General features: G+C 37.8%; 1 protein-coding gene across 5 annotated transcripts in view; it reads right to left on the bottom strand.

The window, feature by feature from the left end:
* Window positions 1-20,716, bottom strand: part of LOC138145479 (E1A-binding protein p400-like) — a 62,735-nt gene that overhangs the window by 1,302 nt on the left and 40,717 nt on the right. For all 5 annotated transcript variants that reach the window (XM_069067994.1, XM_069067367.1, XM_069069390.1 and 2 more), the window contains 7 exons: window positions 18,815-19,111; window positions 14,607-14,792; window positions 13,136-13,276; window positions 12,125-12,203; window positions 5,806-5,855; window positions 4,838-4,898; window positions 92-181 (listed from right to left, as the gene is read on the bottom strand). In XM_069067994.1, coding sequence (XP_068924095.1) covers window positions 92-181; window positions 4,838-4,898; window positions 5,806-5,855; window positions 12,125-12,203; window positions 13,136-13,276; window positions 14,607-14,792; window positions 18,815-19,111 — 904 coding nt within the window. The remainder of the gene's footprint in view (window positions 1-91; window positions 182-4,837; window positions 4,899-5,805; window positions 5,856-12,124; window positions 12,204-13,135; window positions 13,277-14,606; window positions 14,793-18,814; window positions 19,112-20,716) is intronic.

Genomic DNA, 20,716 nt, shown 5'->3' with positions numbered 1-20,716 from the left:
TATTCTAAATATAAGAATGAATACTTGTAGACAGGCTTTAAAAGTTCAACACTGTACTACTGTAAAACTAAGATGTGAAATTCTAATATACCTTCTTTGGCTAAATTAGAGAGTTCTGTTTGATGGTCTATATTTCCTTCATTTGCCTCTTGTTCTTCAATTGTCTCCTCTTCATCTTCCACTAAAACAAATATGAGCAGAAGAAAAAAAGCCAGTGTTAAAATGACCACCTCAGGACTCTTTCCAATTTTGTGTGCATGCGTGTGTGTAAGTGTGTGTGTGTGTGTGTATGGACACACACAAAATACAATAAAATACTGTTTTGATTTAAGGAAATTGTTTCAATAAGCATCAAGTGGTTACTGAAATTAAAACAAATCTATATGTCAAGCATTCTGCTAAGCATTGGATACAAAAAACTGGTAAAAGACGGTTCCTGCTCTCAAAAAGCTCACAATCTAAGAGGGGAAATACATGCAAAAACAAGCTCCATACAAGTTAAATAGGAAATAATTTTTTAAAAAGAAGGCACTGGAATTAAAAGGGCCTCAAGAACACTCACTATAGAAGGTGGGATCTCAGTTGGGACTTAAAGGAAGCCAGGCAGATCAGTGGTCAGAGCAGAGGAGGAAGAGCACTCTGGGCAAGAGGGACAGCCAGAGAGAATGCCCAGAGCTGAGGGATGGAGGGTTTTGCCTGTGAACAGTCAGGAGGTCAGTGTCACCGGATAGAAAAGAACGTGTCAGGGAGGAAGATCTAAAAAGACTAGAAAGGTAGCAGAGGCCAGGTTTTGAATGCCAAACAGAGTATCTTGTATTTGCTCCTGGAGATAATAAGAAACCACTGGATTTTAATGAGTAGGGTGATGGTGACATGATCAAACCTAAGTTTTAGGAAAATCACTTTAGGGATTAATGGAGGATAGACTGGAGTGGGGAGAGACTTGAAGCAGGCAGAGCCACCAGAGGTTACTGGCATGAAGTAATAGGTGCCTGCACTAGAGAGCTGGCAGTGTCAGAGGAGAGAAGCAGGCATACTGAAGAGAGGGTACAGAGGTGAAATTGACCAGCTGTGCCAACAGCTTGGATATGTGGGGTGAGAGACAGTGAGGAGGTCAGGAGAACTCCCTAGCTTGTCAACCTGATAGAGAAGATGGGAGGGAGAGGGTTTGGATGAAAAAGATGAGTTCTGTTTTGGACATGTTTACCTTAAAATGTCTGCTAGACATCCAGTTTGCGATGTCTAAAAGACAGCTGGAGATGTGAAGCTGGAGGGAGGCTGGGGCTAGATAAGATTTGAGGATCATCAGCACAGAGATAGTAATTAAATCCATGGGACCTGTTGAGATCACCAGGTGAAGTAATACAGAGGGAGAAGAGAAGGGGGCCCAGAAGAGAACTCTATGAACACCTATAGTTAGAGGACGTGACCTGAAGCACTCAGCAAAGGAGAGAAAAAAAGCAGCAGTCAGATAGGTAGGAAGAGAATCAGTAGAGAAGGGAATACTGAAAACCTAGAGAAGAGATTATTGGGGAGAAGAAGGTAATCAACAAGTGTCAAAGGCTACAGAGAGGTCAAAGAAAATGGTCACTGGATTTAGCTACTAAGAGACTACTGGTGTCACTGGAGAGAGCAGTTTGGGTGGAATGATGGATTATAAGGGGTTGTGAGAAAGTGGAGGCACCTTTTATAGACAGCCTTTTCAAGAAGTTTAGCTACAAAGGGCAGAAGAGTTATAGGATCCTAGTTAGCAGGGCTGAGGAAATCAAGTGAAAGCTTTTTCAGAATGGGAGAAACATGGGCAGGTTTAAGAGGCAATGGGGATCACTGAAGCAGGTGATATCTGCTGGAGGAAAGCAGGATGGAACAGAATCACTGGAACAACTAGCAGGGTTAACCCTGGTTAGGAGTAAGGCCCCTTCATCACACGAGGAGTTGACTCACAAAAGGGAAGAGTAATAGCTGAGAAGAATGGATAGATCAGATGGAGGAAAGGAGACACAGGGATATTTGTGAGCTAAAAAGAAGTGGTTAGAAGATAGGAAGATAAGTAGAGCGTGGGGCTGACAGAGGAGGCGATCTGTTGGACGTGATGGGATGACATGGGATCGCTCATCCACGTAGTATGGCTTGCTCTGGCGAAGAGCAGGACCACAACTTCATGTGAGACCGGGATGAAGGAAGAGATAGAGGCAGAAGGCATCTGGGTGATGTGAAATGAAGAGGAGAGAAGATGCAAACCTCAAGAAATGGCCTCACTTTTTTCAACACAATATAAAGCAGAGTTATTAGCTGAGAAGGTGGAGGCAACAAAAGACAGGGAGTGTGAGGAGAGATAAAAAGGTTTGAAAGGGGGAAAGTGAGTTAATTAGGAAAGTATAAAAGGACTGTCTCCCTTGCTACAGCAAGGCCACAACAGAGCCTAGGTAACATAAAGGGTAGCAGATACAGTCACAGCATGTTTTCTTGACTCTCAAGCTTTCATCAGCAGTATAAAAGCAAGAGCAAAGGCAATGGATGGTGGGAGTAACCCAAGGCTGAGGCTTGGCAGGCAAGATTGGTGATTCAATAAGGGGCCAAAGGACTCAGCTGAGAGAAGACACAGCAGAAATGAACCAGGTCAACAACACGTCAAGATGGGGAAAGGAGGAGCGCTGCCAGGGCAGAAGTGATGGCTCCAGACAGAACTGACAGAGAGGGAACAAAAGTTACAAAAAGAAAGAACAAGGTTTGGGACTGCAAGGCAGAGTAAAAGGTAGAATGGCAACAGATTCTGATGAAATAAAGGAATTAGGGGCAGCTAGGTGGCACAGTGAATAGAGCACCAGCTCTGGAGTCAGGAGGACCCAAGCTCAAATCTGACCTCAGACACTTATTTAACACTTACTAGCCATGTGACCTTGGGCAAGTCACTTAACCCCAATTGCCCTGCCCTCCCCCCTCCAAAAAAAAAGCAATAAATAAATGAAATAAAGGAATTCCAGAGTTCAGAACCATGGAAGTGGGCACATTTGTGAATAATGGCAAAATCAAGAGCATGATCTATGTATGTAGCTGAGGTGAGTGGTAGAGGTGACAGAAAATGAGTACATAAGCAACCATGAAATTGGACTGTTTGAGGGCAAAGTGAATATGTGTGCTAAAGTCTCTTCCTGTGAGGACAGGAGGTGAGAAAACAGAAAGACTGTGAACCAGACACTGAACTAACTGGGGGAAGGAAACAAGACGTCAGTAGACAACAGTACCAGAACTCTGACCCAGAGATAAATACAGGTTGAGTGAACCTCAAAGGAAGGATGGAGGTAAAGGGAGGTTTCAGAAGCAACAAAGGGGAAGAAGGAGTATTCCACAACCTCTACCACAGCCAGTGAGTGAAAAGGTGGTAGATGATAAAAAAAGTTGGTCAGGGAAGCTGTGACATCAGGAGGAGTCCAGTCTGGAATACTGCAAAAAGATGGCCACAGCAAGAAGGGAAAAGATTTAAGAGGAAAGTATGCTTGTTACTACCTATGGAGCTGGTGTTTCAGAGAACACAGTGGGGCTGGGGTCAGAGGTATGTAAATAAAGGAGTTGTCAGGGAAGGACTAAGAATGGAGCTTAAACAATCCAACTTGGGAGGGTTCAGAATGACTGGGATGAGGAGAGGATGACAAGGAGGAAGTATTTTAATAGAATATATGCAGCATACTAAGAGGAAGCTAGTAGCATAGTGCTGGGCCTGGAGTAAGGAAGTCCTGAGTTCAAATTCCAGCTCAGATACTTACTAGCTATATAAGCTGTGACCCTGGGTAAGCCACCTTAACCTGTTTGCCTCAGTTTTATAGAATGCAAAATAGAAATAATAATGGCAGGAATAATTCTCACAGTCTTGTTGTAAGGATCACATGAGAAAAGATTTATAAAATGTGCTTAGCGCAATGCCTGGCACACGGCAGGCACTGTACAAATACTTATTCTTTCCCTTCTAAGATACAAAATTTATGGAGCTAAATACATGTGATTTAGACAGACCCAAATTTTTTCCCAAATGAGTTTAAAAAATAAAATGAAAATTCAAGTTTAACTTTCTTCCTTGCAATAGAAAGGAATTTTATATAACTCTGATAATTGTAATCACTGCAAATGAACCATGGAATATGAATATAATGTATAGTACTCTACTGCTAAGACACAACAAATATGAAGCGTTCAGGGAAACCTGGGAGATCCTGTATGAGATTATACATATTGATATGAGTGGACCCAGAGGAACAATTTACAGAATAACAACAAGAATGTGATAGAAAATATAAGAACAATGGAGTGACTAACTGTGGTATCAGTGAACTATGATGGGAAAGCAGGCGTTCCTATTAGCAGCAAGGACGTAGGTGGTAGAGGCCAAGTGAGAACTGAGTTAACGTCAGAACCAGAAACTGTAGAGATTAGGTTAGCTTGGCTGAGTTTCTATTTTTCCAAGGGAAGGTTCATTGAGAAGGAGTCATTAGGAAGTGATAGCAATGTAAAAGGACACCAATAAGACATTTATTTTACTTTTTAAAAATTGTGATCATTATATCATATCAATTTTGTTTTGTGGTTGATGCAAGTTATTTTGGACAAAATACTGGAAAGTAATCGTGGCATAAAAAAAAAAACAAATTCTCAAAAAAACTGCAAATAATTAAGGTATACATAAGACTTAATTCTCTTAGGCAATAGCATTCAATAAAAGGCTTATAGATAGACAACAAATAGGATGTCCCAAAAGCCTTAGTGCAGTTTCAAGCTATTAAAAACAATAGCTTCTGGGACACTCTGGAATTGATATCTTTTGAAAAAAAAAAAAGATACAGACCTTCATCATCAGTTAAGGATGTACTACTAACTTTTATTTTTCTTCCACATATTCCAGAGTCCTAAAGAGTAAAGAAAAGTGTCACAAACACTAGGCCTATAAATATAGAACATAATGTTTTAGTAACTTACATTGTTCAGAACTACAGCATTTAAGAACTCTGATCATCTTCCCAACCAACCATCTTGACTTTATAAAAACTGGCACAAAGATGATTATTCCACGTACAGAGTTAAAAATTCTACTCAACACAGTTTATTCACCATTTCCTGGGTACTTAAGTTTTACCTTCCAAAGTTCCCAAGTTAGCAACCATGAGAGTCCAAAGCTATCATATTAAATTCTCAGGTTTAGCTGAGTTGGATGTTTATAAAAATTTAGTGAAACAATATTATCTGTACATCTTCAGTAAAAAGTTCAAAAACAAAACATAATTTTACTGAGACAAGTATTAATTACATTGCTCTTGCTTTTTATTTGGAGGGTACGGGGGGCCAAGTCTAATGGATTCTCAAGCTTGTGTCTGAATCCAGAGACTTGTGACTTGCTCTGAGTTCAAGGACTTGTTGATTTGTTAAAATCTGGGAGGGTACAAAGTCCCCTCTGGACAGGTGTGCCATATCTTTCCCAAGAAGAATATTTGGCAATCAGTATCAAGAAATATTGCTGTGTCTCCCACAAGCAGTCTGGGCATGCAGGAAGCGGACTGATAGTCAAGGTCTTTTGCTGATATCTATGTTTAGCTGAGTGTGTCCATGAATGGTGATCCTGAAGTTCACTGTAAAACTTTCCATGTATAAACAAGAAAGATATATAATCAACTATACTATTCCATTAAGCCAGCATTGTTGCCTAACTATGATCACCTAGCCTGAATCTTTTGTTCACCATCCATCTCCAACGCCAGCTGCTGGCAGGAGGGCGTTTTTTTGTTCTTTTTACACAAATGAAGCAGCTCTAAAACTCACCATAAAATGCTCTGAGAAAGCATGAAATCCCTTAGGCCTTGAATCTTTTCCTGAAAACAAATGAAATATATTAGGTTTTTAATAATAAATATTTAAGATAGCACATTAAAATAGTAATTGAGATGATACTAACCATGTTACATTTAGAACCTCTCAATACAGCTAATCCTCAGTCCTAATTACCCTTTTCTAGGTATGAAAAAGAGTATGCATAGGTAATTCTTGCCCGATCCATTCTAGTGACCAAAGACAAACATAACCCAAAGTCAGGACATTAAGCCTCTTAAGATACCTCTAATAATCTATCAAGCTATGTAAACAATTTTAAAATACATATGCAGAGGCAGAGTTGGATGATGGAGAAGCAGGAAGAAGTAAAGAGAGCTCCCCAAAAGCCAAAACTCCTCCAAACAGACCTAGAAAGTGTACCAGGCTGAATCCTGATGGGAAAATTCAAAAAGGAATCACATTGAGTCATTTTTCTAGCCTGGGTCAACATATGGATACAAATAAGTCTGTGGACACTAGAGATCAGTTCTCAGGGAAGCGACCACACATTGTACAACAGAAAAAGAAAAGCTATACCCTATGGTGCACACCGAGAAACAGACAAAAAGAGAATGGATGACAACTAGTACCTGTCACCTATTATAGAGTTCTAGGTCACAAATCCACGTAGGTTCTAAGGTGAGGAGCAGTTCCTAGCCCTAGCCTGTGCATAGAGCAAGGAGAAAGTTCAGATATATCTTTTATATATATATCTTATATCCCAGGAGCAGAGTGGGGCCTCAGTTCCAGTATCTATTCAAGTCTGAAGCCTACAGATAAATAACCAGGGCAAGAATCCCAGTCCACAGGAGAACCTACATGATTCTGTCACTTGGCACAAGCAGAGTCTTTCAGCTGACCAAGTAGACTACTGCAGGAACTTATAGAGCTCAGACTGGGGGGTCAGCAATCACATTTTATCCTGAATCAGACCACTCTGGGCACACTGAAAACCTGCAGGTCCCCAGTTTGAACTGTCCCAGAGAACCTGGAACAATGAAACAGTCAATACTCCTAGCAATCAGCAATAGAAAGAATTCACACCAGTCCTCCAGGAACACAGAGAAACCAGCCCTAACATCAAGTCTAAAGTCTGGAAGTAGACAGGAAAAAAAATAGAATATCATCATTACAAGCTATTATGATGACAGGAACACTCAAAACACAAACCCAGAAGAAAATGATTCCAAAATGTCTACAAGTAAAGCCTCAGAGAAAAAAATAACTTGGGTACAAATAAACTAAAATTTCTGGAAGAGAAGAATCAAGAGTTCTTTAAAAGAGTTAAAAAAATGTTTTTTTCAATGAAATATGAGTAGAAGTGAAAAATCTGGTGGAAAAAAAATGAGAGCTATAAAAGATAAAAAGGGAAATTAAAAGCTCAGTCCAAGAGGTATAAAACAATAACCAGGCAATAAACTCCCTGAAAATAAGAATGGATCAAACAGAAACTAACAACTCCTTGAGACAACAAAGAAATACTAAAACAAAATCAAAAGATTGAAAAATAGAAGAAAATGTAAGATATCTCAGAGCAAAAATGGACCTGAAAAAAATTTAAGAATCACTGGACTAGGGGGCAGCTAGGCGGCACAGTGAATACAGCATCAGCCCTGGAGTCAGGAAGACCTGAGTTCAAATCCAGCCTCAGACACTGAACACTTGCTAGCCATGTAACCTTAGGCAAGTCATTTAACCCTATTGCCCTGCCCTCCCCACTCCAAAAAGAAAAAAAAATCACTAGCCTACCTGAACATTATGACCTTAAAAGAAAAAAAAAGGGTCAAAACATCATGTTTCAAAAAATTCTAAAAGTTCTTGCATCTCTTAGAATCAAGGAGAAAAGCAAAAACAGAAAGAATCCATTAATCACCTCCCCAATGAAACCTCGGGGGGGGCGGGGAGGGAAGGGGGGAGGCAGTGAGGTGGCATAGTGAATAGAGCACCAGACCTGGAGTCATGAGGACCTGAGTTTCAAATCTGGCCTCAGACACTTAACACAAAAAACTAGCTGTGTGACCTTGGTCAAGTCACTTAACTCCAATTTCCCTACCTTCCCCCCTCCAAAAAGCAAAAAAAAAAAAAAAACCTCTCAGGAATATCACAGTCAAAATCCAGAGATTGTAGATCAAAGAAAAAAATACTGAATGAAAGCAGCTAAAGAAAATGATCAAGAAATGGCAAGAACAGCTAGGTGGCACTGTGGATAGATCATTGGCCCTAGAGTGAGGAGGACCTGAGTTCAAATCTGGCCTCAGACATTTATCCCAAATGCCTCAAAAAAGAAAAAAAAGTATCAAGGAGCCAATTAGAATCACATGTAATTTTGGAGTCATCACTGTAAATATGCAAAGAAAGAGGAACACAAAATTTCCAGAACGCAAAGGGTATATATATATATATAGGCTTACAGCCAAGAAAAACTGAGCATAATCCTATAGGGGAATAAAAAAGATGACTTCCAAGTATTTCTAATGAAAAGATCAGAGCTGTGTAGAAACTTAGAAGCTCAAATATAGGAGTTAAGAGAAACATTAAAAAGGTAAACATAAGGGACTAAACAAGGATAAACTGCTTACATTAAAATATGAAGAGACAACACATGCATCCTCTCTGAACCTTATCATCATCAAGAATCATAGAGGGAATCTAATTAGATGAGATCTGGAAGTGGGTCTCTGAATGGGAAGAGGAAGAGGAATAAGGGGGAGAGTGGGAGGCAGGGAGACAATTATCTCACATAATCAGGGTGTGCAAGCAGACCTCTGTACAAACAAGGAGAAGGGGTGAGCGAGCTGACACCTAAACCTCACCCTGATCTGAACTAGTTAAAGGAAGAACATACACACATAAAGTTGGGTACAAAAATACATTTCATACAATAGGGGAAAAAGGGGAAAAGAAAGAAAGAGAAATTAAAGGGAGGATAGATTAGGGGAAGGGTTGCCCAAAGAAGAACAAACTAAGGATATACAAAAATATTTATAGCTCTTTTTAAGGCAGCAAAGAATGGAAGTCTCAGGCAGTGCACATGGCGAATGACTGAACTAGTTACAGTATATAAATGAGATGGAATACTACTATGTTATAAGAAACGATAAAGAAGACAGTTTCAGAGAAGGGGAAGAGGAGGGAGGGGGAGAAAATTTAGAACTCAAAATCTTATAGAAGTAAATGCTGAAAACTTAAAATATATTTTAAAAAATAAATACCCATTCAATCACTAAAAAAAGAATTAATCAGAGACATAAAGGCCTCATTTCCAAAATATCTAGAGAACAGAGTCAAATTTATAAGAATACAAGTCATTCCCCAGTTGATAAATGGCCAGAGAATATGAATGGGCAATTTTCAGAAGAAGAAATTAAAGCCATGTATAGTCATATGAAAAAATGCACTAAATCACTACAGATAAGAGAAATGCAGATTAAAACAACTCTGAGGTACTTCATCTCACCTATCAAATTGGCTAATATGACAAAAAAGGAAAATAATAAATGTTGGAGAAGATGGGGGAAATTGGAAAACGAATGCATTGTTGGTGGAGTTGTGATCCAACCATTCTGGAGACCAATTTGGAACTATGCTCAGAGGGCTATAAATTGTGTATATACTCTATGATCCAGCACTACCATTACTAGGTCTGTATCCTAAAGAGATCATCAAAAAGGGAAAAGGAACTACAGTTACAAAAATATTTATAGGAGCTCTTTTTGTGGTAACCTAGAACTGGAAATTAAGGGGATGCCCATCAATTGGGGAATGGCTGAATAAATTGTGGTATATGAATGTAATGCAATGTTACTGCTCCCTAAGAAAGAGTGAGCAGGCAGATTTCAGAAAAACCTGGAAAGACTTGCATGAACTGATGCTGAGTAAAGTGAGCAGAACCAGAAGAACACTGTACACAATAACAGCAACATTATATAATTACCGACTTTATTAGACTTAGCTCTTCTCAGCAATGCAAGGATCTAAGACAATTCCAAAAGACTCATGATGGAAAATGCCATCCACATGCAGAGAAAGAATTATGGAGTCTAAATGTAGATCAAAGCACACTATTTGCCCCTTTTTTGTTTTTTCTTTCTCATGGTTTTTCCCTTTTGTTCTGATTCTTCTTTACAACATGACTAATGTAGAAATAAGTTTAATATGATTGCACATGTATAGCCTATGCATGACATCTTGGGGAGTGGGGAGCAGAGGGAGAGAGAGAAAAATTTGGAACTCAAAATCTTATAGAAGTGAATGATGAAAATTAAAAATATTAGTTTCAAAAAAACTTTAAAAATATAGATTTCCTTAAAAAAAAAAAAGATGGTTTCATATTAACTTGGAAAGACTTCTGTGAACTGGTGCAAAGCAAACCAAACAGAGGCAAAAGAATTTATACAACACTAACAATAGGACATAGGGTAAAGACAATCAAATTTGAAAAAACTTAAGAACTCTAATTAGTGTAATGACCACCATAATTCAAAAAAAATTTTAAAACATGCTATCCACCTTCTGATGAGGAGTGAAGAACTCAAAGAGTACATAAGGAGACAATTTTCTTTTAACAATCAATGCAGAAATTTGTTTAGCTTGACTATACACATTTATTATAACAGGGGTTTTGTTTTTAATTTATTCTCAGTGGGAGTGAGGGTTAGGGGTAGACTGGGGTGGGAGGGTAAGAAGAAAGGTCTTTGCAGATTGAAAATGTATACATATATAAATATATATAAAATTTTAAAAATTAAAAAAATGTTATTGTACATATACATAAGTATCCTAAAAGAAGCCAGACAGCTTCTATATTACCTAGAACCCTATATGAGTTTCCTGGCACTTTATGCCCAGAGTGGTCTCTCCTCCACTTTCCCAGCTCTCCAAACTTAAATCAAACCCTGCAGACCTCTATGGACCTAGGGCTTCTCTAATACCAGTCCAATAGCAGGCTAAACTAAGCTGGATAATTCTATGGTTCAGAAAATGAGTCTAGCTCTAGATGCGTAGACTCTCAATAGAATCTCTCAAGAGGACAGAATCCAGGAAATGTTATAGTGATAAAAGAAGCTGTTCTTCACCCTCTGTGCTCTCCTGGCAACCTCTTCAGTTATTCTGGGTTTAACTATCATCTCTGTGAAGTCAACCCTAAGATCTGAGTTGCTTCCCTGGTCTTTAGTCCCATATCACCAATTGCCTATTGGATATCTCAAACTAGATGTTCTGGAGACATCTTAAACTCCCCTAAAAGATTCTCTCTTTCACAGCAGATGCATAATAAATTCCTTTCAAATGAATGAGTTCCCAAGGTTCACAAATAAAACCTGCTTCCTAATCAATTAAGAATCACAGCAATCGGGGCGGCTAGATGGCGCAACGAGTAGAGCGTCAGTCCCAGAGTCAGGAGGACCCGAATTCGGTTCCGGCCTCAGACACTTAACACCCATACAAAAACACTTGCCATGTAACTTTAGGCAAGTTACTTAACCCCAACTGCCCTCCAAAAAGCAAAAAAAAAAAAAAAAAAGAATCACAGCAATCAATACTTTGAAAAAGACTTAGAACACATTCATAGAGACTTCAAGATTAATAAGGGAAGTAAAAAAAACTTCACAAAAAAATACATGATAATTAGTCACAAAAAATCATGAGGTTATTAGCACACTGTAATATAACACATTAAAATTTCACTAATATAGATTAAATGGAAACAGACCAGGGAGGAAGAGATCTAATAAAAATTAAAGAAAAGTCTAAATTGTGAAGAATATTTTTTAAAAACTTCTTTAAGTCTCAGGTTAAGTAACAGCTCACGTGAAACTTAACTTTATTTCTTAAAAATAAGTCTCAAACCAGTTGCATTCAAAAGGATGAGTTTTATAAGAGCTAAAAAACATATTTGATTTTACTCTTAAGCAAGCTAAACATTCCTATTCCTAATCAGTAAACACATCTTCACAGAATAATAAACTGAAGCCTATGATACAAATAATTAGCTTACATTTACAAATGACCCCACTTGATTAATGGGATATCCAAGCAATTCTCCTCTAGCTGTAACTCCCCTCTCCTGACCCAGGCTCTCAACCTCGGGTAAAGCTATGCCTCAAGTGTCTGTCTTGGTTACTCCAAATTCTGAATTACTGGAATATAAATTAAAGAAATTTACCCATAGCATTTGCACTATATGTTCTAGCTCAGCAGCTCCAGAATCAGAAAGAACGTTGGTTTGTATTACAGGGAAATAAAAACGAAAAAGGATTAAAAGGCACTGTACCTCTCTTGGATGGTTTCTGTAAATTTAAGGCTTTCTTCCTTTTCTCCTCTAATTCAACTTGAAGTTTTATTTCTACAACCTAAAACAACAAACAGTCAAACAGATAAATAAAGCACTAAGGTCTTTAACTACAAACAAGAAAATTTAGAACAAAACAAGGGAAAAACTTTTATAAGCACAAAAAAATGATGCCCCAAATGTAGGCTTCTTTTCTATTTTAAACAACCAATTAGAAATTCTCAATTTGGTATTTGTTTATTTGTTTGGGTTTAGTTATATATTTACATTCTTTGATTTTACTAAGACAGAAGAGGAAAGAAGAGTCAAGAAAAATCACAGTAATTAAATTCAACTCAACAAGCATTTTATTAAGTACCAACTATGTGAAAGGCACCAGGGATAAAAATGAAAAGGGGATTTTGTACAATAAGATCCTAAAATAGTATCCAGGCTTTCTTGGTGTTCCTCAAAGACTCCAGTAATAGTAACTATTTACATTTATGAAGCTCGTTGGGACTTATAAAGAGTTTTGCTTCACCACAGTCTATGAGGCATTTTCTTTTGAAGAACAAGCAAAGGTTAATAGGTCACATGATTTGACCAAGGTCATCCAGCTATCAAATAATGAGCTAGGATCATACCTAATCAAGGTCCCTGGAGTCTCAATCTAGTACTCCTTCCACAACAACAAGCTACCTCTCCAAAAATAAGTATTATTTCCTAAAATGATCCTGATTTTCCTCTTTGAATGCAAACATTACTATTCCAAAATAAACATACTTAACTCCACCAAATGAATCAATATTATTTTTCAAAAAAGGAGAAAAGGTCTAAGCACCTTTATTTATTTACATTATTAAGTAATGCAAGATAATTTACTGGCCTTAACAAGAAAATTCTCACTAAACTGTCAACATTTTAAAATAAAAATCTTATTTAAGTGCAAAGGTCAAAAGGTCATACAAATTCCTTACAGAGAAATGAAAATTTACACTTGCAGGTCAATATTACCTGTTCAATATTTGACCAGAAATATTCTATTTCTCTAGCAGTTGAAGCAGCTATACGTCTTAATCGGTTCTGTTCCTCTTTCTTTCCTCTTTCTTCATGAAGCTTCTTTTCTTCATGATAACGAGCTGCAGTTCTGACAAGCTATTAAGTGAAAATATTCAAATTTTAAACTTTGCACTGTCTCACACTGGAGAAAAAAATACCCAAAGTCAAATACACATGCATACTTTTGAAACCTGTAACTGGACAATTAAGCTTTCAAAATAAGATGCTGAAATACATTTGGTTGAAATAGTAAATATTCTATATTGTGTATCCAAATACCCTTTTATACTTATGCAATTCACAGGAACAAAATCTGGCTTTATCTATGTAAATATGAAATGCATAAAATGGAAAGACTTCTGGCAATCTCCTATCAGGGGCTTCTTAAAATTGTGGTCACATTGGGGCGGCCAGGTAGCACAGCAAGTAAGAGCACCGGCCCCAGAGTCGGGATGACCTGGGATCGAATCCAGGCTCAGACACTTACCACCCACCCAGAAACACCTGGCCATGTAACCTTGAGCAACTTACTTAACCCCAATTGCTTAGGGATGGCCAGGTGGCTCAGGTGAGTAAGAGCACCAGCTCCAGAGTCGGGATGACCTGGGATCGAATCTGGGCTCTGATACTTAGCACCACACCCAGAAATAACTGGCCTTGTAACCTTGAGCAAGTTACTTAACCCCAATTGCTTTAAAAATAAATAAATGAATGAATGAATAAATAAATAAAAATAAAATTGTGGTCACAGTAAATCTACTTTGTTCCTTCCTACTCCCCTTCAGATTCTTCCTTCTCCCCAAAGCCAGCACCTCCTTACAATATAGAAGGTGACAGAATGGGCAATGGTAAAGTAAGGGGGAAAGGGAAAGAAGCACAGGAAAGCCCACAGCAGCAACTGCACTCACTTCAGCTGACAGGTCCCAGCTTCCATCTGGTCTCCGGACCTTCTACCTACTCAACCCCATCTCCAGCCTCCCCCAGGAGACCCTGTCTTGATTCTAACCCAAGAGTTCCCTGACAGCCAAGTCCTCTAACAGGATACCTGCTATAGCCTTTCTTTGAACCCAAGTCCTTTTTGTACATATTCAAGGGCATCCAGTCAGGCCTTTGTATCTCTAATAGGTTCAAATTCTGCTACCAGGGCTATCATGTGGTAAGGAATTCCTGATATCCCAGCTTAGCACTCTTAACAAAATTTCCCATAGAAAAATGGCCCTAGTTTTTAAGGTCTTTAGCAATAGCATATATCAAGAGAGTTATGGATTAAATAAGCTTTTGTGAACTGCTCTGAAAACCTAATTATCATGTGTAACATCATTTATATAGGAAAATGCATTCTAAATACGAATTCTGTGAAATCACAAATTAAATTTTGCAACACAGCCCATCAATAAAAAATCAACTACCTATATTACAAGCCTACCTTCTTTGCGGCGGCCATTTTCCACCTCCTCTCTTGTGCAAAGTCTGTTGCCATCCACTGCATTTCTTCTAAGAGATAATCCCAGTGAGACTTTGGTCGTGGGGCCTCCTGAAGTTTTGGCAACCGTCTGAGAGACCACAGACCTTCCTTTCTCAATTCTGATATTCTTTGATGGATTTGAGTTTCCTAGAAATAGAAAAATCAGGTCAATAAGTATTTATTCAATATCTATTGAGCACAGGCCAGAACTAGGCAGATTCAAAAGTAATAGAAAACACAGTTCCGTATAATCTGGGGGGAGAAGGAGAGGAAGGGAAGAGATAAGATTTCTAGGTGTGAAAACAACCAAAAGATATTTCCAGTCAGTATATAATCAACTGTCAAGCTGCATAGTACTGATCAAGTGCCACAGGAGTTCAGAGAACGTTAATGGACATTGACCTTAAAATGAGCTAGAACAGCCAGGAGGGACCCCTCTTTCTTTTCCCAATCCTTTAATATGGGTGTTTCCCAAAACAGTTGGCCTAACTCAATTTTCTCTATACCTCAAAACTTCAAAGACCTCATACATTCTCATGTAATTCCTGTCTATCACCTCCATGCACATAATCCAAATCTAATCTCCAACTGCCTAAGGGACATCTCAACCTAGATGTCCCAGAGACACTTCCAATTCAACATGTTTAAAAATAAGCTTATCAGGGGCGGCCAGGTGGCAAAATAAATAGAGCACCGGCCCTGGAGTCAGGAGGACCCAAGTTTAAATCCAGCGTCAGACACTTAACACTTATTAGCCATGTGACTTTGGGCAAGTCACAACTCCAATTGCCCCTTCAAAAAAGCAAAAAGAATTTAATTTTTTTTTTTAAATAAGCTTATCAGCTTAACAGAAACCATGAAGTTAGAAGTAGGACCATAATTTTAGGAAAGAAAAATGGGCTCATTCAGTTTTGTTTCCCTCACTTCTAATGTCCAGTTATGCTACTAAGTCTTATGAATTCAACCTCACTAGTGTCTCTCAGATCTCTAACATCCCTCGACTCAATTAAATTCAAGAAATATCTACCAAGTAATTATTGTGCTAGATACCAGGGATAAAAGTTAAATAAGACAAAACCTACCCTCCACATGCTTACAAACCCATAGAAGGAAAAAAAGCATCACAGAATCTTTTAATTGAAAGGGTCTTTCATCTAGCCCAACGCATTTCTTGAACAAGTAGCCCTTCAACAAATACTCCCAAACAAGGCATCATCCAGCATCTTCTCAAAGGCCTCCAATAAGCAGGAACCCACTATCAATCTAAGGCAGGCAGGCCATCACACCTTTGGACAGCCCTAGTTCTTAGAAAATTTTTCTTTATTTCAATCCAAAATCTCCTCACCAAAACCTCCACCCACCAGACCTGATCCTAGCTTTGCAAGCTAGGAACAAGCCAAACAAACCTAGTCCTTCTCCACTGCTGGCCTTCAAATATTTGAAGATAACTGCTGTCAATCCCAAGCTATCTCTTCTACTGCCAACTTCTTTAAAAGCTCCCATGTGCTACTCTCCAGTCCTTCTACTCTCATGGGGTACCACACTCTAGTATGAAGACTAAGTATGATGACTACTTCCCTGTACACGTTATATTTCCTGATGCAGTCTAAGATAGCCTTAGCTTATTTGCCATAATCACACTGCCAGTTCATACTAAACATGCAACCACTAAAAACCCCAGCTCCTCTTTACAAAAACATGCTGTTGTGCCATATCTCCCCTTATCTGTATTTATGTAGTTCATTTTTTTAACCTAAATTTAGAATTTTATCCTTATTTAATTTCATTTTGTTCAATTCAGTTCAACTATCTAGATTGCTAGGTTCTGTAATCCAATGTGTTAACAACCTTTTGAAATTACTTATCAACTACTATCTGATAAGCATGCTATTTTTGGTTTCATTCAAGTCACAGATAAAAATATCAAAAGCACTGGGAAAGGGACAGATACTGAGAGTACTAAACTAAACACATCCTCCAAAGTTGATATAAACCCATTTATATAACACTCATTGGTTGGATCCAGGCATTCAACGAATCACAAAGTTAGCAATTTTTATTGTTCTCCCTCTCTCAACCCACAAGCATAAAAGGAAGGACTTTGTCAAATACTTTGATAAAATATAAGTACTCAATGGCAATAGAATTTCTACTCTTTACCAATCTCGTTACTCCTTCCAAAAAGGAAATGAAGTTAAATTGAAATAACCTATTCTACATGAAGCCAAGCTGGCTTGTAATAATCATTACTATTTTTTTTTAAGTGCTCCAATCCATTCCCTTAATAATATGCTCTAGAATTTAAATAGAAGTTCACTGGTCTATATTTTGCAGAATCTGTGTTCCTTTTTTGAAATTTGAGATATCTGCCCTGTTTGGTTCTGTGACAATTTCTTTACATTTCAAAGATCATCAACAGCAGCTTGGGAATCAAATAGGCAAGTTCTGTCAATACACTAGGTATTATTTGTCCAGGTCTGATGACATGAATTCTTTGACAGCATCGAAAAACCACCTAGTTGTCTTCTGTACTACCTAGGATTCCCATTCCCTGCTAAACAATTTTTATTTTAAAATTCCTAGTCTAAAGATTGTTTACCTTGTATTAGAGAACTGAAATACTGCAATCTATTATTATTATCCAGTTCACTTCAGGGAGTGTTCTTATACTTTCTTTAATCATTCACTTATTGCCAACATGGTTTTTAAGAACTTGTTATCTTTAGCATTCATCACCATTATCATTTCATTCTGAGTGCCTGAAAAAATTATTATAGAACCATGCTACTCTGACAGTCATCAACAATTACTTGACCGTTTAATCTTGCCTTTTCAAATTTTTCCTGCTTTAGGCCTGATTTTCCCTGTAAAATATTAGGGAACTGGAATCTATCCTTTCTCTAAAGCTTTTGAAATCTCTTTTCACAAAATCTCAGGTGCACATCATACTATACATGTCTTTCCTTTCTTCTATCCAAAACTACTTGTTTTCTATCCAAAACTACCTATTGTTTCTACTTCAGTTTTTCCTTAATGCTGGGAATTGGTTCTAAAACAACTGTTCTCATTTCCTCCACCTTTGGAAAGATGAAATTATCATGAAAGTAAGACACAAATTTATCGACCAGACCACATTGGCCAGAGAAAATGCTCTAGCAGTGTCTGAAGAGTTAGAGCTCTCCATCATACAATATTATGATCCAGTGTGACATTTTTTACCTATTTCCCAAACTCCTCACTGAATTCCTCCTTCTGACTAGGTGGTTTACAGTATGCCTCCAGGAAAATATCATTTTTATTTACTCTTCTATTGATCTTTCATCTAAATTTCTATCTCCTTTCTCCCCTACGCTTTCTGAATTTCTTCACATGAGTTTATTGATTCTATTCCTTTTGAAAAAGGTATTTATAAGATGTGCACACAGATAACTATAATACAAGGTAAAAGCGCTCATCAAGTATTAAGGGAAAAAAACATTATGAACTTCAACACTCAGTAGCAACTCACTACTAGTCTACTAATTCATGTGGAAAACTGGGAAACACAACAGGAAGCAAATATGCTCTGTAAATATGTCTGTCATGTGTCTGAAATTTAACTAAGTTCTCTGTTTTTCCCAATAGGAATTCGTATTCATTACATGGTGTACTCTGAAAGAAGAGCTCACATCTATTTACGCCACTGCTGATGGTCACTAATCTTGAACATGTCACATAAGATTTTAAAATGCAATGAAATCTTGCCAAACACTTTTATTTTAAAGGACTCAGAGTTCAGTTTAAGAAATAAATTTGTATTTCAGGTAATTTTATTTTATCACAGCAATATGCTAACTGATTTATGTACCGTTTGAAGTTTTCCTGACTACGAGTGAGGTAAAGCACTCTATCCATAATGTCACACAAGTCAAGTGAACAAGCATTTTATAACCAACTATTATGACTTTGGCACTGTGAAAGGGTTATTATTTACATTATTTACATTATTACTACTTAACTGGATAAGAAGCCAAAGTACTCTACCATCCAGAATCCAGAATATTCCATTTTAAATATTTGAAATTTATTTAAAGTACCTTACTTTAAAATCAAAAAATTTTCCCTTTAAAAACAAAATTTCTTCTTCAATTATAACCCAAGTTCTTCAATATTTTACATTTTTTTCTTACCAGAGTTACTTGTTCAGCCAGTTTCTCTTGGGCACTATCCTGGGACTGTGTGGTATTTTGAGCTGGGCTCTGAGGTTTTGGGGTGACAGATACTGTGGCACCTGGGGACCGAGATGTAATGGGAGATAGTGACTTGTTGGTTGCTGGGGAGGGCCTATTTATTGGCGATGATCGTGCAGGTGAGGGCACTGGGCCTGAGAGACTTGCTGGTGTGACAGATGAGGTAGATGAGGAAGTGGGTACAGAACGCTGACAAGGCTGGCCAGAATCTGCAGGTGGTCTTGTTAATGCCACGGTCTGTCGAGAGAAAATAACTTTTAAATATATATAACTACAAATAATAGTAAGCTGCAGAAGAACTCAAAATGCCTCTTTTTTCTTTCTAATTTATTTACTTCTAATCATTCAGAGGCCCCTGGAAGGGAATAGTTTTAAACTATGAAGCTGGTCAGGAGGGCTCTAAATACAGTAAAGTGCACTCCTACCATAAGAGGTTTTTTTCCTCTATCAACTACTAAGAGTCAGGCCTATAAGAAACCAGATTTCCTCCCCTTCATAAAAATAACCCAATGCATTCATGTCAAAGAACCAAAAAAGAACAGTTTTTGGATTTTGCCAGCCAAAACTAAGATAAAATTGTATAAATACATACTTGTTAACTTCATTAGCAAAAGAAATTCTCAAATGACCAATATATTTTAACTTACAAAAGTAATTTTTACATACTATTTTTAAATTAATAAGCATTTATTTTCTCTCCTCCTAATCCCCCCATTGAAAATAAAAGAGTCCTTGTAACAGGCACAGTCAAGCAAAACAAATTCCCATATTGTCCATGTCTGTAACTGATATAAAATGACTACTACTAGTACTTAACTTTGTTTTCAGAATGTCTATATGCTCATACCATCTAAAACTAAAAGAGCTTCATTAGAAAATATCCAACTGATCTACATGGGAGAACTTAGCTAAAATCCAGTATCTTGCACCATATGGTAGAATTTCTCTATCTCCTCATCTTCTGCAATAGATATTGCTGCATAAACAGTGATTTTTTTCAAGACAATTTTTTTGCTCATGGTCATCATGACAACTGCAATACCAAGAAATGATGGTTCTTATTACTTTCTGAGGGCAGCTAGGTGGCTCAGTGAACAGAGTGCCAGGCCTGGAGCCAGAAAGATCTGAGTTCAAATTTGGTACACACTTATTAGAAGTGTGACCCCATTTACTTCAGTTTCCTCATCCTAAAATGAGCTGGAGAAGGAAATACCAACCACTCCAGTATCTTTGCCAAGAAAACCCCAAATAAGGGGCGGCTAGGTGGTATAGTGAGTAAAGTGCCAGCCCCGGAGTCAAGAGGACCCAAGTTTGGTTCCAGCCTCACAAAAAATTTAGCCATGTGACCTTGGGCAAGTTACTTAACCCCAATTGCCCTCCAAAAAAAAGCAAAAAAAACAAACAAACCCCAAATGGGGTCAGAGAGAGTCAGATACAACTGAAAAATGAATGAACAAAATGACTGAACAATTGCTCTCTGGCCACACCAGGAAACCAACCTATCAAACCAAAAAAGTATTTCCATTTTACCTTCCATTTCCTTATGCCTTCTGGATTCACAAATAGAAAAAAGATGTGAATATACTATGATTCAGTTCCTTCCAGAATATAGTGACTTGTTGGTCATTGAAAAAGGATCTCATACTTAAAGTACCAAAAGTCAGGTTAACGTTTATATAACAAGTTGTGTTTCTTAACACTATCCATGTCCTTTCCTAAGTCACTACAAAAGCAGACAACTTGGTCTTTTTCTTTATGTCCTGAGTTCCCATGACAAAGTAATTCCTCCCCTCCTGGTGCTGTCCCTCTCTGCACTGATTTAAGGCGGCCTTCAGAAACCAG

The sequence above is a fragment of the Petaurus breviceps genome, unplaced genomic scaffold (genome assembly GCF_028583685.1).
Source record: "Petaurus breviceps papuanus isolate PSGF00001 unplaced genomic scaffold, PetGlider_PUasm1.0 100, whole genome shotgun sequence".
In the NCBI taxonomy this organism is placed as follows: Eukaryota; Metazoa; Chordata; class Mammalia; order Diprotodontia; family Petauridae; genus Petaurus; species Petaurus breviceps.
The sequence above is the reverse complement of the archived record's forward strand: the minus strand, read 5'-3'. Positions and strand labels throughout refer to the sequence as shown.